General features: G+C 47.6%; 1 protein-coding gene across 15 annotated transcripts in view; it reads right to left on the reverse strand.

Moving 5' to 3' along the window:
* The window catches only part of LOC144596779 (nesprin-1-like), a 468061-nt gene that overhangs the window by 301301 nt on the left and 153750 nt on the right, over positions 1 to 13010 (reverse strand). For all 15 annotated transcript variants that reach the window (XM_078405564.1, XM_078405576.1, XM_078405565.1 and 12 more), the window contains 5 exons: positions 10046 to 10169; positions 8617 to 8783; positions 6580 to 6733; positions 3068 to 3693; positions 1799 to 1978 (listed from right to left, as the gene is read on the reverse strand). In XM_078405564.1, coding sequence (XP_078261690.1) covers positions 1799 to 1978; positions 3068 to 3693; positions 6580 to 6733; positions 8617 to 8783; positions 10046 to 10169 — 1251 coding nt within the window. The remainder of the gene's footprint in view (positions 1 to 1798; positions 1979 to 3067; positions 3694 to 6579; positions 6734 to 8616; positions 8784 to 10045; positions 10170 to 13010) is intronic.

Genomic DNA, 13010 nt, shown 5'->3' on the forward strand with positions numbered 1-13010 from the left:
TCTCTTGCAGAGAAAAGGGCTTGATTATTGAGCCAATTTCCCACTGGGAGTCTGAGACACATCTTTCATCAATCCCTCATTGAAAATCTTGTAGAGGTACTTGTGCTGAGAATTCAATGAGTCACCAGGTGGTCCTTAGTCTACAGATCTATCTGGTGCCTGGGCAGTTCCCCAAATCGGCCAACACGCTAAGTGGAGTCAACCAACCTAAAAGGTCCCACATCCCGATGTGCGTATTTGGGCCTCAGTTTGCTTGTTCTCAAGGCTCTGCAGAGGGGAATAGCGGTGATGGGGTTCCTGCACTGAGCTGGTGTCATGATAATTCCAGGAGCCTTTGCAGTTTCCATAAATTACCAGAGACATACTGTCTGTCCCAGGGCGGCACGGTGGCGCAGCAGTAGAGACCTGGGTTCGATCCTGACTACGGGCGCCGTCTGTCCCGAGTTTGTACATTCCCCCCGTGACCTGCGTGCGTTTTCTCCGGGATCTCCGGTTTCCTCCCACGCTCCAAAGACGTACAGGTTTGAAGGTTAATTGGCTTGGTATCATTGTAAATTGTCCCTAGTGTGTGTAGGAAAGTGTTAGTGTGCGGGGATCACTGATAGGTGGGGACTTAGTGGGCCAAAGGGGCTTGTTTCCGCGCTGCATCTCTAAACTAAACTAAACAATCTAAGGGGATCCATGTAAGGCCAAACGTGTAGGGCATGTTTCACCTGTGCACTACTGGAAATAAGTGTGAACATTTCCCTTCCAATTTCCCAATATCTGTGCAATTCTGTGAAACTCAAGTAGAATAGACAGAGCAATGGGGAAGGTACAGAGTGTAGAATATAGTTCTCAGCATTGCGGTGCACTGCAGCTCATCACAGTTCCAGACACAACGTCCAATGTCCTCAATGAGGTCGAGGTGAATCGGACAGCTTACGGAAGGACTGTCCTGAAGCCTTGTAAAAGTGGGGAAGAAACTGTTCCCGAGTCTGGTGGTGCGTACTTGAAGCTTCTGTACCTTCTGCCAGGCGGGAGCAGGGAAAAGAAGGAATGGCCGGGTCTTGTATTACTGATTAGTTTGACCATTCTTGCTTCACCGGCTTACAATGATGCCTTATTTGCTACGCCTGGCCAGGCCGATCCTGCTACGCCACCAGGACAACGGGCCTTCATGGTCAGTGCAAGGACCCTGCACTTACAGCAAGTGGGACTTGAAAATGGTACCAAACTGGCGACTCTGCATACAGGGCCGTCTTAACGCATGGGCCTGATGGGCACTTGCCCGGGGCCCCACGAGCATAGGGGCCCCATGCTGATCTGTGTCTGTTAAGTGACTTGCAATAAATAAATACTACTATAAAAATGTAGGTTCAATAAGTGCTTTTTTCGCAACATTTTCGGTCACTAAGTGCTTCTCACAGCGATCTAAGTGCTTTTCGCAACAATGTAGCACCCTAAGTCCATCGCTAAGTGCTTTTCGGTAAGTGCTTTTCGCCGGCACGACAGGGGGGGGGCTGGTAGGGAAAGGGGGGTGAGGGAGAGTAACGGTAGGGGCCCCAGTACACTGCTTTGCCCGGGGGCCCATAATGCTGTAAAAACGGCCCTGTCTGCATACCGTCTCAGTGTATCACTGCTCTGCACTTGTACTGTAGCTGAGATGTTTATCTAATGTGTATCTAAGTGCTTATGTGTAGTGATACCTGTACACAAAAACGAATTTCACTGTGCCTCGGCACATGTAACTAATAAAGTGCCATATCATACCATACCATGCAGTAGTCACATCACTGGTTACTTTTACAGTACTTACACGTCGTTGATCAACTTTTTGGTATCATTCCAGGTTGTTTCCACCAAGTGAATCTCTTTCTCAGCTTCTGCAGCCAGTGATTTATCCCTCTCAGCAAGTTGCTTCGCTTTGTCCGTCAGCCAATGCAACTCGTGCCGCTGGGAGCTCAGATCCTCCTCCAGGTGACTGAACATCCTCAGCCTACGGACAAACAGAGCAGCCTCTGGTTAAATCATAGGCACGTCCTGTACACCTGCAAACACGATTTAGAACATGGAACGGTACAGACCCTGCTGACCACAATGTTTGTGCCCAACATGAAGCCAAGTCTTTCAATTGATCTCATCTGCCTGTACACGACCCATATTGTCTCTATTCCCTGCATTTCCATGTGCCTATCTGAATGCTTCTTAAACGGCACCACAGTTATTGCCTCCACCACCACCCCAGGCAATGGGTTCCAAGCCCCCAGCACTTTCTGTGTCAAAAATATTGACCAGCAGATCTCCATGAAACTTTCCCCCTCTCACCTTACAGATATGCCCTCTAGTGTTGGACCCTGGGAGTTCTGATTGGCTTTGAAGGCAAACATACAGTCCAAACTGTGGGCAGGTTGAGATCAAGTCAATCGGAAGTGATTCAGAGTCTAACCCCTCCCTTCACCAACGTCTGATGGGATTAAATATAAATCGCATGAAAGTTGTTGCTTCTAATATTGCTGAAAACATTACTCTAGAAAAGCATTGTGGCGCAATGGTAGAGTTGCTGCCTCACAGCGCCAGAGACCCGGGTTCGATCCCAGCTACGGGTGCTGTCTGTACGGAGTTTGCACGTTCTCCCTGAGACTGCGTGGGGTTTCTCCGACATCTTCAGTTTCCTCCCACACTCCAAAGATGTACAGGTTTGTAGGTTAATGGGCTTGGTTTGAACTGAATTGAATGTGAATTGAATTGATTGGAAAACATTTAATTGGCCAAATATGTGTACATACAAGGAATTTGTCCCGAGAGTGTGTAGGATTATTGTTAATGTGCGGGGATCGCTGGTCGGTGCGGACTCGGTGAGCCAAAGGGCCTGTTTCTACACTGTATCTCTAAACTAAACTAAACTAAACTGCATAGGAAAGAACTGGTTTAAATCGAAGATAGACACACAATGCTGGAGTAACTCAGCAGGACAGGCAGCATCTCTGGAGAGAAGGTATGGGTGACGTTTCAGGTCGAGACCCTTCTTCAGACTGCATTTGACCATGTGTATCCATTGCCCACATCCCTCCATCAGTATATTCACCTGAGTTGCAAGGCTGGCACAGTCAATTCTTTTAAACCTTGGTGGTCCGCCTTTTCTTCTATGTCCTCGATGGTCTTCAGCAACTGCTCCTTGCGCTCTTTAAATGACCTCCACAGGGAGTTCAGTGCCTCAGCCTCACTTTGCTTGGTCCCCAGGAGTTTCTGAGCAGAGCCCAGTTCCGCCTCTAGTCCCTCCGCCAACGACCGACATGAGGTTCTCGCGTCTGATCCCGAGGTCTTCAGATGGCACTGGGCTTTGCTGATGAGGGCATCGAGGGCCGAAGCCTGCAGCTCCAGTTGCCTAATGTCCGGAGTCACGTCACCCAGCTCCTTGTCCAGCAGCTCCGTCTTCACCTGGTCCCAGTTGCTCGCCATCTCGACCGTCTTTATAATGCGGTGGAGCACGTTCTCCGCCATCCTGTGGGTCTCCAGGAAGGAGGCCAGCTGTCTGAGGACCTCCTTCCTTCGCTCCACCACCTCGTCGGCCTCCTGGAAGAGTTGGAAGCACTCCTCGGTCCTGCTGTGGAGATGCTGATCCGGGGGCTCGCTCGTGGGGCACAGCTGCTCCACCTGGTCCCTGAGGCTTTGCTGCTCGGCACGCTGCTGCTCCACGGCTCCTGACTGGTCCTGCGGAGCAAGACAAGGCACGGGGTTAGCGCGGCTGTCGGGGGTTACGAGGAGAAGGCAGGAGAATGGGGTTAGGAGGGAGAGATAGACCAGCCATGATTGAATGGCGGAGTAGACTCGATGGGCCGAATGGCCTAATTCTGTCCTAACTATGGGCCGAATGGCCTAATCCTATCACTTGTGAACTTATGAACAAGGCAACAAGGATTATAACATCATTAACTCATGGGGACAACAAGGCAGAGGAGTGGACATTGGGAAACAGTTAACCACTGATCTTGTATTTCCTTACAACGTGCAAAGAAACCATTCGGCCCATCGAGTTTACGCTGGCTCCCGGTGCTATACCTTCACCAACACTCATTTCCCTTTAACCTATTCTCTCTCAAGCACCCATGCCCAACCTAGCCCTACCCTCTTCTTCCAATTGTTCTTCCACCCAGCTACACCAGGGGCTCTTTCACCCACCCACCCACCCACACCGAGGGCAATCCAGAGCAACCAATTAGCCCACCAACCCAATCCAACCCGCCATCCCAATTAAGCTGTGTTGGAAGGAACTGCAGATGCTGGTTTACACCGAAGATAGACACAAAATGCTGGAGTAACTCAGCGGGACAGGAGAAAAGGAATAGGTAGCATTGAGTCTGGTCTGAAGAAGGGTCTCGACCCAAAACATCACCCCTTCCTTTTCTCTAGAGATGCTGCCTGACCCACTGAGTTACTCCAACATTTTGTGCCTATCCCAATTAACCTATCCAGCTTTGGCATGAGGGAGGAATCCTATCTGTTTACCTATTGCTAACCAGTCTGAATGTATTCGCAGCAGTCACATGTCACATGTAACTCGGTACAGTGAAGTTCTTGTTTGCATTCAGTTTAGTAAACACTAGACCAAGTGGACCCGTTGGGACCCAACCTCTCCTGCATTGGTGCAGCACCTTCTCCTCCCCTCCCCTCTCTCCTCAACTCCCCCCTCCCGCCTCCCTCTCCCCTCCTCCCCCACCTCCTGTCCCCACCCCCTCCCCCTCCCTCCATCCTCCCCCTTACCCCCTTCACCCCTCTACCCTTTCCACCCCCTTCAACCCCCATTATCCTCCCTCCTTCACCTTCCCTCCATCTTTTTCTCTCCCTCCCTCCCCCTCCCTCCCTCCCTAGGAGATAGATTTAAACTTTAAAATGTGAATAACTTTAAAAATAAAACACCGATTTCAATAAAACTGCTTGTATTATCACTAGGGCGGCACGGTGGCGCAGCGGTAGAGTTGCTGCCTTACAGCGAGTGCACCGGTGTAGACTCAGGTTCGATCCTGACTACGGGCGCCGTCTGTACGGTGTTTGTACGTTCTCCCCGTGACCTGCGTGGGTTTTCTCCGAGATCTTCGGTTTCCTACCACACTCCAAAGACGTACAGGTATGTAGGTTGATTGGCTGGGCAAATGTAAAAATTGTCCCTAGGGTGTGGGATAGTGTTAATGTGTGGGGATCGCTGGGCGGCGCGGACCCGGTGGGCCGAAGGGCCTGTTTCCGCGCTGTATCTCTAAATCTAAAAAAAATCTAAAAAAAATCTAAAAGAAAAAGTAGTCGTAGAAAATCTAGGAGTGAAATCAGGTCAATTCACTGTTATTATCAGTCGAGTGATGTGGCCTGGATGTTGCAGGTGATACTGATGGTTTCTCTGTCATTATTTGGCTCTGTTTCACTGGGATACTGGGAGTACAGTTGACCACACATGTGCAATGAAGTGTCAACACCCCTGAACCTGTTGCCTGTGATTCTTCACTCTTTCGCAGGGCACCCCTTCTCTGCAGCTTCTTTCAGTGTAACCAGCAGCATCTGGGAACAGCCTGGAATAGATTATCTATAACCCAGTACATAGGCCGGCACAGTGGCGCAGCGGTAGAGTTGCTGCCTTACAGCACCAGAGACCCAGGTTCGATCCCGATTACAAGTCTGTACGGAGTTTGTACATCCTCCCCGTGGCCGAGCGGGTTTTCTCCGAGTTCTTCGGTTTTGCTCCCACACTCCAAAGACATGCAGATTTGCAAGTTAATTGGCTTGGTGTAAATATAAATTGTCCCTAGTGTGTGTAGGATAGTGTTAATATGCGGGGACTGCTGGTCGTTGCAGACTCTGTGGGCCTGTTTCCACTCTGTGTCCCTAAACTAAGAAAAAAAGAAACCTTTTGTTGCTGTTGAAACCCTTAAAAATCTTACACACTGCTGCACAAAATGTGAAGGAGCTTTTAACGACACTCTAATAAATAGGTACTGTTCAGCATATACCTGGCCCAGTAAAAGTTAGTATTATATGTGGAAAGAAGGAATTGCAGATTCTGGTTTACAAAAAGTGTTGAAGTAACTGAGCGGGTCAGACAGTGTCTCTGGAGAACATGGATAGTTGATGATTCGGATCGGAACCTGCCTGCAGACTGAAGAAGGCTTTATTGTAATCATGTATGGTCAACATGGATAACATGCAAACAAAAGCCTTTTACTGTGACAAAACCCAGGGCTGGATTTCCTCCGGGTGCTCCGGTTTTCTCCCACATCCCAAAGGCAGGAAACGGGGTACTGATTGAGAATGATCAGCCATGATCACATTGAATGGTGGTGCTGGCTCGAAAGGCCGAATGGCCTACTCCTGCACCTATTGTCTATTGCCTATTGATGTGCGGGTTCGTAGGATAACCGGCCTCTTGTAAATTGCCCCTAGTGTGTAGGGAGTGTATGAGAAAGTAGGATAACATAGAACTGGTGTGCAAGGGTGATCGATGGTCGGCGTGGACTCGGTGGGCCGAAGGGCCTGTTTTCACGCTGAATCTGTATACTAAACTAAATATCCTATGACCCTGCTGCTGAAATGTAAGGACCCGGCAGGTTTTACCTTTAAGTGATTCAAAGCCGGCTGCAGATCTGTGGGATTGATCTCCGAGGTTGACTGCAGGCCACTCAGAAAGCGATCAACCCAGTAAGAAAACTTTAGCAGAGACTCGTCAAACTGCTGGTGCTTCTCGATGGCCTCCTCAAAGGTGCGGATGCTGTGGAGCAGAAGAGCGTTTCATAATCAGCGCTGGTTTACTATTGTCGCACGTACTGAGACATAATCGGAAGCTTTGTTCTGTGTGCTCTGCAGGCAAATCGTACCGTACAACAGGTAGTAGAAAAGAGAAAATAAACAGGGTGCAGAATACTGCAGCTGCAGAGTAAGTGCAGATTTCACACAAAAAAAGTGCAAGGGCTGCAAAGAGGTACATTGGAAGATCGGGAATTCATGCTTATCATAGGAGAAGTCCATGCAAGGGTCTGATAACAGGGAAAACACCTGTTCTCGAATCTGGTGGTGCGTGCTTACAAGCTTCTGTATCTTCTGCAAGACAGGAGAGAAGAGAAGAGAGGCTGACCGGAGTGTGAGTGGTCCATTATTCTCATTATTCTCATGAGGAGGGAGATACTGAATAAATGTCTAGCATCCTAAAATGTTACCAGTGCACCATATTATCTAGGGCGCTAACATGCATAAAAACAGACAAGAGGGAAGCAGAAAAATGGGAATGTTAAGACATATCAGGGACCATTCTAATACTTCAATTCCACTCTTAATTAAATACACACATAACAAACCATAAAATTATCAGACCCTAAATCATCAATACAGCGAAGGAAAGGTTACCATTTCAATATAAACTTGGCAGCTGACTCCCTAACAGTGTACCTAAGCTTCTCCAATTTAATAAAACACAACACATCCCCAATCCACTGTGCACATGTTGGAGGGTTACACTCTTTCCATCTGTTCAAGATTTGTCATCTGGCCACCAGCGTGGCAAAAGACAGAAGATTTAGTTTATTATTATTATTTAATGCAAGATTTTGTGTTACCACACCAAATAAAGCAAGGGGGACAGATGGTTCTAAGGATTCGTCAGTAGTTTGGGAAAGCATATCGAATATTAATTGCCAAATATTAGATAACCTAGGACAATCCCAAAACATATGAATTAAAGTGGCTTGGTTCTGCCTGCAGCGGTCACACATGGGGTCTATATTGGGTGTGAATTGGGCTAGCTTAGCTTTGCTCCAGTGCAGTTGGTGGAAAATCTTAAACTGCATAACAGTATGCTCCATGCATATCGACGATGAGTATATATCCCCAATCATCTCTGACCAGGTGGAGTCTGAAATTTCCATCCCCAGATCCCCTTCACACTGCTCTTTTAGGGAGTTAAAACTTGTCATCTTTTCTCTCATTAATAAAGAATATCTGTCACCTACCTTTCCCTTCAATTTATCTTTTTTCTTTAATCTTTAACTATGATTATTTTACATCATTTACATGTTTATGTTTATTTATTTACTTCTTTTCCTTGCATGACTTAAGTTGTATACCCTCCGAATGGTAATGTGGGTGGGGGGGAGGGGATATCTATCAGTTCAAATGTGTTCATGCATTGAATTGTCAAAGCTGTATTAACAAAAACTCAGAAATAAACTTTGTTCAAAAAGTAAATGTTACCAGAGGAACCCACTCGGTAATCATTAGGAAAGGAAAGTGCGAGAAAATATAATTAAAGTTTAATTTTTTTTAATTAAAAAAAAAATCATAGGCTCAACATGCAGAAGAGCTGTGGGATGTGTTTTATCTGTTAGAATAAGGGAAGAATTTTACATTTCTTTCAGAAGGTAAGCATGGGTCCCGACCCAAGACGTTGCCTGTCCGTTCCCTGCCCAGAAGCTGCCTGACCCACTGAGTTCCTCCAGCACTTTGTGTCTTGCTTAAGATTCTAGCATCTGCAGTGCCTTGTGTCTCCATGGAAACAGCTTGCCAGAATCCTCTTTCCAAATTCTTTCGTTGAACTTCTCCGTCCATTGTAGGCAGACTCAGAAACAATTAATTTTTTTAATGACTATTAATATATCCTACCGTTTTTTGACGCTGTGGGACAGAATCTGCCACCTCTTATCGAGCTGCTGCAGATTTGTTTTCATCGCCTTCACTCTGTCCTCTGCGGTGACTGGGTGCAAGGCCTTGCTCTGCACCGCCAGACTCCTGTGGGCTGACTCTTGGGATGTCACCTCAGCCTGCAAATCCTGCACAGTTGATGAGATAGACGGGAACTGCTGTCAGCGTTCGACAGAAACACACCCGGCCACTGGTCAAACTGAGCCGGCAACCGACAAGAGAAGACAGGGAAGCAAAGCACAGGGTGGTGGGTGCATGGAATGAGCTGCCGGAGGAGGTAGTTGAGGCAGGTACTATTGCAACCTTTTAAAAAACATTTGGACAGGTACATGGATAGGACAGAGTTTAGAGGGATTTGGGCCACCGTGCCTCATAATCGCCTCTCACATTCGCTGAGGGATTGGCATAATCTCGACTGCCTAAATCTGGTGGTCTTTTTTCCTGATCACAGGATCAACCGGGGCACCATAAACCTGTCGGTCTTGTTGAAGACATCGGCAGTAGTGACTCTGGGGAGCAAACACTGAAGAAGAGGACCGTTTGAGCTGTTTGAACTAATTATGATTTTTTTTTAAATAGCTTTGTTATTGGGCAAAGTGGTTTTATTTCCCTGAAAGGAAGCATGCAGGTACAGCAGGCAGTGAAGAAAGCCAATGGAATGTTGGCCTTCATAACAAGAGGAGTTGAGTATAGGAGCAAAGAGGCCCTTCTGCAGTTGTACAGGGCCCTAGTGAGACCGCACCTGGAGTACTGTGTGCAGTTTTGGTCTCCAAATTTGAGGAAGGATATTCTTGCTATTGAGGGCGTGCAGCGTAGGTTTACTAGGTTAATTCCCGGAATGGCGGGACTGTCATATGTTGAAAGACTGGAGCGACTAGGCTTGTATACACTGGAATTTAGAAGGATGAGAGGAGATCTTAACCGAAACGTATAAGATTATTAAGGGGTTGGACACGTTAGAGGCAGGAAACATGTTCCCAATGTTGGGGGAGTCCAGAACCAGGGGCCACAGTTTAAGAATAAGGGGTAGGCCATTTAGAACGGAGATGAGGAAAAACTTTTTCAGTCAGAGAGTTGTGAATCTGTGGAATTCTCTGCATCAGAAGGCAGTGGAGGCCAATTCTCTGAATGCATTCAAGAGAGAGCAAGATAGAGCTCTTAAGGATAGCGGAGTCAGGGGGTATGGGGAGAAGGCAGGGGGGGGGGGGGTACTGATTGAGAATGATCAGCCATGATCACATTGAATGGCGGTGCTGGCTCGAAGGGCCGAATGGCCTCCTCCTGCACCTATTGTCTATTGTCTATTGTCTATTGTCTATTGTGTGCCGTATTGAATTGGCAAAGAGCATCACCTATTTTCTCAACACTGCCGCGGCACTTTTCTTTTTACCTTCAGAGTCAGCACTTCATTTTGCAGCTCAGCTTGGTCAGCGGAGTTGCAGGGCGGCCATCCTCCCGTAATTGCTTCATGTTTTTCAAGCCAAGAACTGAAACTGGAGAGGTCTTTCTCGTACCTAGTAATAAACAAAACAGTGTTTCACAAACGGACAGTAATTTACACATCGCAATCTATCTCGACTTTAGAGATACAGTGCGGAAATGCGCCCTTCGGCCCATCGAGTCTGTGCCGACTAACGATCACCCCGTGCACTAGCACTATCCTGTACACAAGGGACAATGTACAATTTACAAAAGCCAATCAACCTACCATCCCTCACGTCTATGAGGTGTGGGAGGAAACCGGAGCAACTGGAGAAAACCCACACGGTCACAGGGAGAACGTACACGCTCTATGTGGACAGCAGCTGTAGTCAAGATCGAACCTGGGTCTCTGGCGCTGTAAGGCAGCAACTCTACCGCTGCGCCACCGTGCCACCCTTTAAATTGTGCACAATTCGATAATGAAGAGGGTAGGCCATTTAGTGACTGAGATGAGGAAAAACATTTTCGCCCGGAGTGTCGTGAATCTGTGGAATTCTCTGCCACAGAAGGCAGTGGAGGCCAATTCACTGGAGGTTTTCAAGAGCGAGTTAGATTTAGCTCTTAGGGCTCATGGAATCAGGGGATATGGGGAAAAACAGGAACGGGGCAACTGATTTTGGATGATCCGCCATGATCATATTGAATAGTGGTGCTGGCTCGAAGTGCCGAATGGCCTACTCCTGCACTTATGTTTCTAAGAGCATTGCCTCCTGCACCTTTCCACACATGCAGTAGGCAACACAACCCACACTAAATATGCAGGAATGTCGCAGTGATGAATTATGCCACACTTCAGAAATGAAGTTTCTTTGAAGTTGTTCGAACTGAAATTCTCAGGTAGAATATATTACGCCTCAATTTTCCATAGTGTTACACCTATCGCAAGGATAGCCTCCTTCCTCCCCCCCTCCCCCACCCCCACGCCCAACCCCCAGAGAATCTCAGTTTGGAGAATATGGCCATTAGGCCCACAGAATCTCTGCTGGCCCTCTAAAAAGGCTATCGAACAACCCTTCTCCCCTTCTCTTTCCTCTGAGCCCTGCAAACTATTAATCTTCAATTATTCACTCAATTATCTTCCTAAAAGTACTCTTAAATCTGCTGTCATCACCCCTTCAGGCAGCGCATTCTAAATCTGCAGAAAAAGAAATAATCCAATATATCCTCCAATTATATTGTTAATGGTCCCAGTGACTGCGTTTCCAGCACTGTGATTGCAGGCTCTTATCACTTACTCTATCCTCTTATAACACAGGAGTGACATTCAGCCCATCAAATGTATGTGCACTTTCAACAGCAATCTAAAGACAGCACCCGATCCTGACTATGGGTGCTGTCTGTACGGAGTTTGAACGTTTTCCCCGTGACCTGCTTGGGCCTTCTCCAGCATCTCCGGTTTCCTCCCACACTCCAAAGACGTAGGCTAATTGGCTTGATAAAATAGTAAATTGTCCCTAGTGTGCGTAGGATAGTGTAAGTGTGCAGGGATTGCTGGTCGGCGTGGATTGGGTGGGCTGAAGGGCCTGTTTCCCCGCTGTGTCCCTAAAACTAAAAACTTATCGGTCCCAATCCAAATTTATTTCCCTGTAGCATTTTCCCTCGTGTGTGTGTGTGTACGTGTGCGAGCGTACATGTGTGTATGTACGTGTGTGTGAACACGTGTGTGCCATTGTCTATGTTACTGCCTCTGTGCGTATCTGTGTGTCTAGCGGTCTATTTGTGTGTGTGTGAGTGTGTGTCTCTGCGTGTGTCTGTCTGCGTGTGTGTGTATCATATCATATCATATATATACAGCGCGGAAACAGGCCTTTTCGGCCCACCAAGTCCGCGTCGCCCAGCGATCCCCGCACACTAACACTATTAACACTATCCTACACGCACTAGGGACAATTTTTACATTTGCCCAGCCAATTTACCTACATACCTGTACGTCTTTGGAGTGTGGGAGGAAACCGAAGATCTTGGAGAAAACCCACGCAGGTCACGGGGAGAACGTACAAACTCCGTACAGTACAGCACCCGTAGTCAGGATCGAACCTGAGTCTCCGGCGCTGCATTCGCTGTAAAGCAGCAACTCTACCGCTGCGCTACCGTGCCGCTACCGTGTACGTGTGCGTGTGTGAGTGTGTGTCTACGTGTGTACGTCTGTGTGTGTATGCGTGCGTTGGTGGGAGTGGGCGAGTTTGGATGGGGACAGATGCATTTTGCATGAGAGTCACTGTGCGTACAATGCACACTGAATGCCCTGTCTTCCACTGGACATGTATTCTCCCGAGTTGCACTTTGATTATAACATTTAAGAAAATAAGAAAAGGATCCGGATGGTTTATTCTCGAGTCCGCGGCAGCTTGAGATAGTAGCCACGGGCGAAGCCCCTGTGTGACAATAGACAATAGACAATAGGTGCAGGAGTAGGCCATTCAGCCCTTCGAGCCAGCACTGCCATTCAATGTGATCATGGCTGATCATTCTCAATCAGTACCCCGTTCCTGCTTTCTCCCCATACCCCCTTACTCCGCTATCCTTAAGAGCTCTATCTAACTCTCTCTTGAATGCATTCAGAGAATTGGCCTCCACTGCCTTCTGAGGCAGAGAATTCCACAGATTCACAACTCTCTGACTGAAAAAGTTTTTCCTCATCTCTGTTCTAAATGGCCTACCCCTTATTCTTAAACTGTGGCCCCTGGTTCTGGACTCCCCCAACATTGGGAACATTTTTCTAACGTGGCTAACGTGTCCAACCCCTTAATAATCTTATACGTTTCGATAAGATCCCCTCTCATCCTTCTAAATTCCAGTGTATACAATAGACAATAGACAATAGGTGCAGGAGTAGGCCATTCGGCACCTATTGTGCACCTATTGTGCACCAG

This window comes from Rhinoraja longicauda, chromosome 9 (genome assembly GCF_053455715.1).
Source record: "Rhinoraja longicauda isolate Sanriku21f chromosome 9, sRhiLon1.1, whole genome shotgun sequence".
Taxonomy (NCBI): Eukaryota; Metazoa; Chordata; class Chondrichthyes; order Rajiformes; family Arhynchobatidae; genus Rhinoraja; species Rhinoraja longicauda.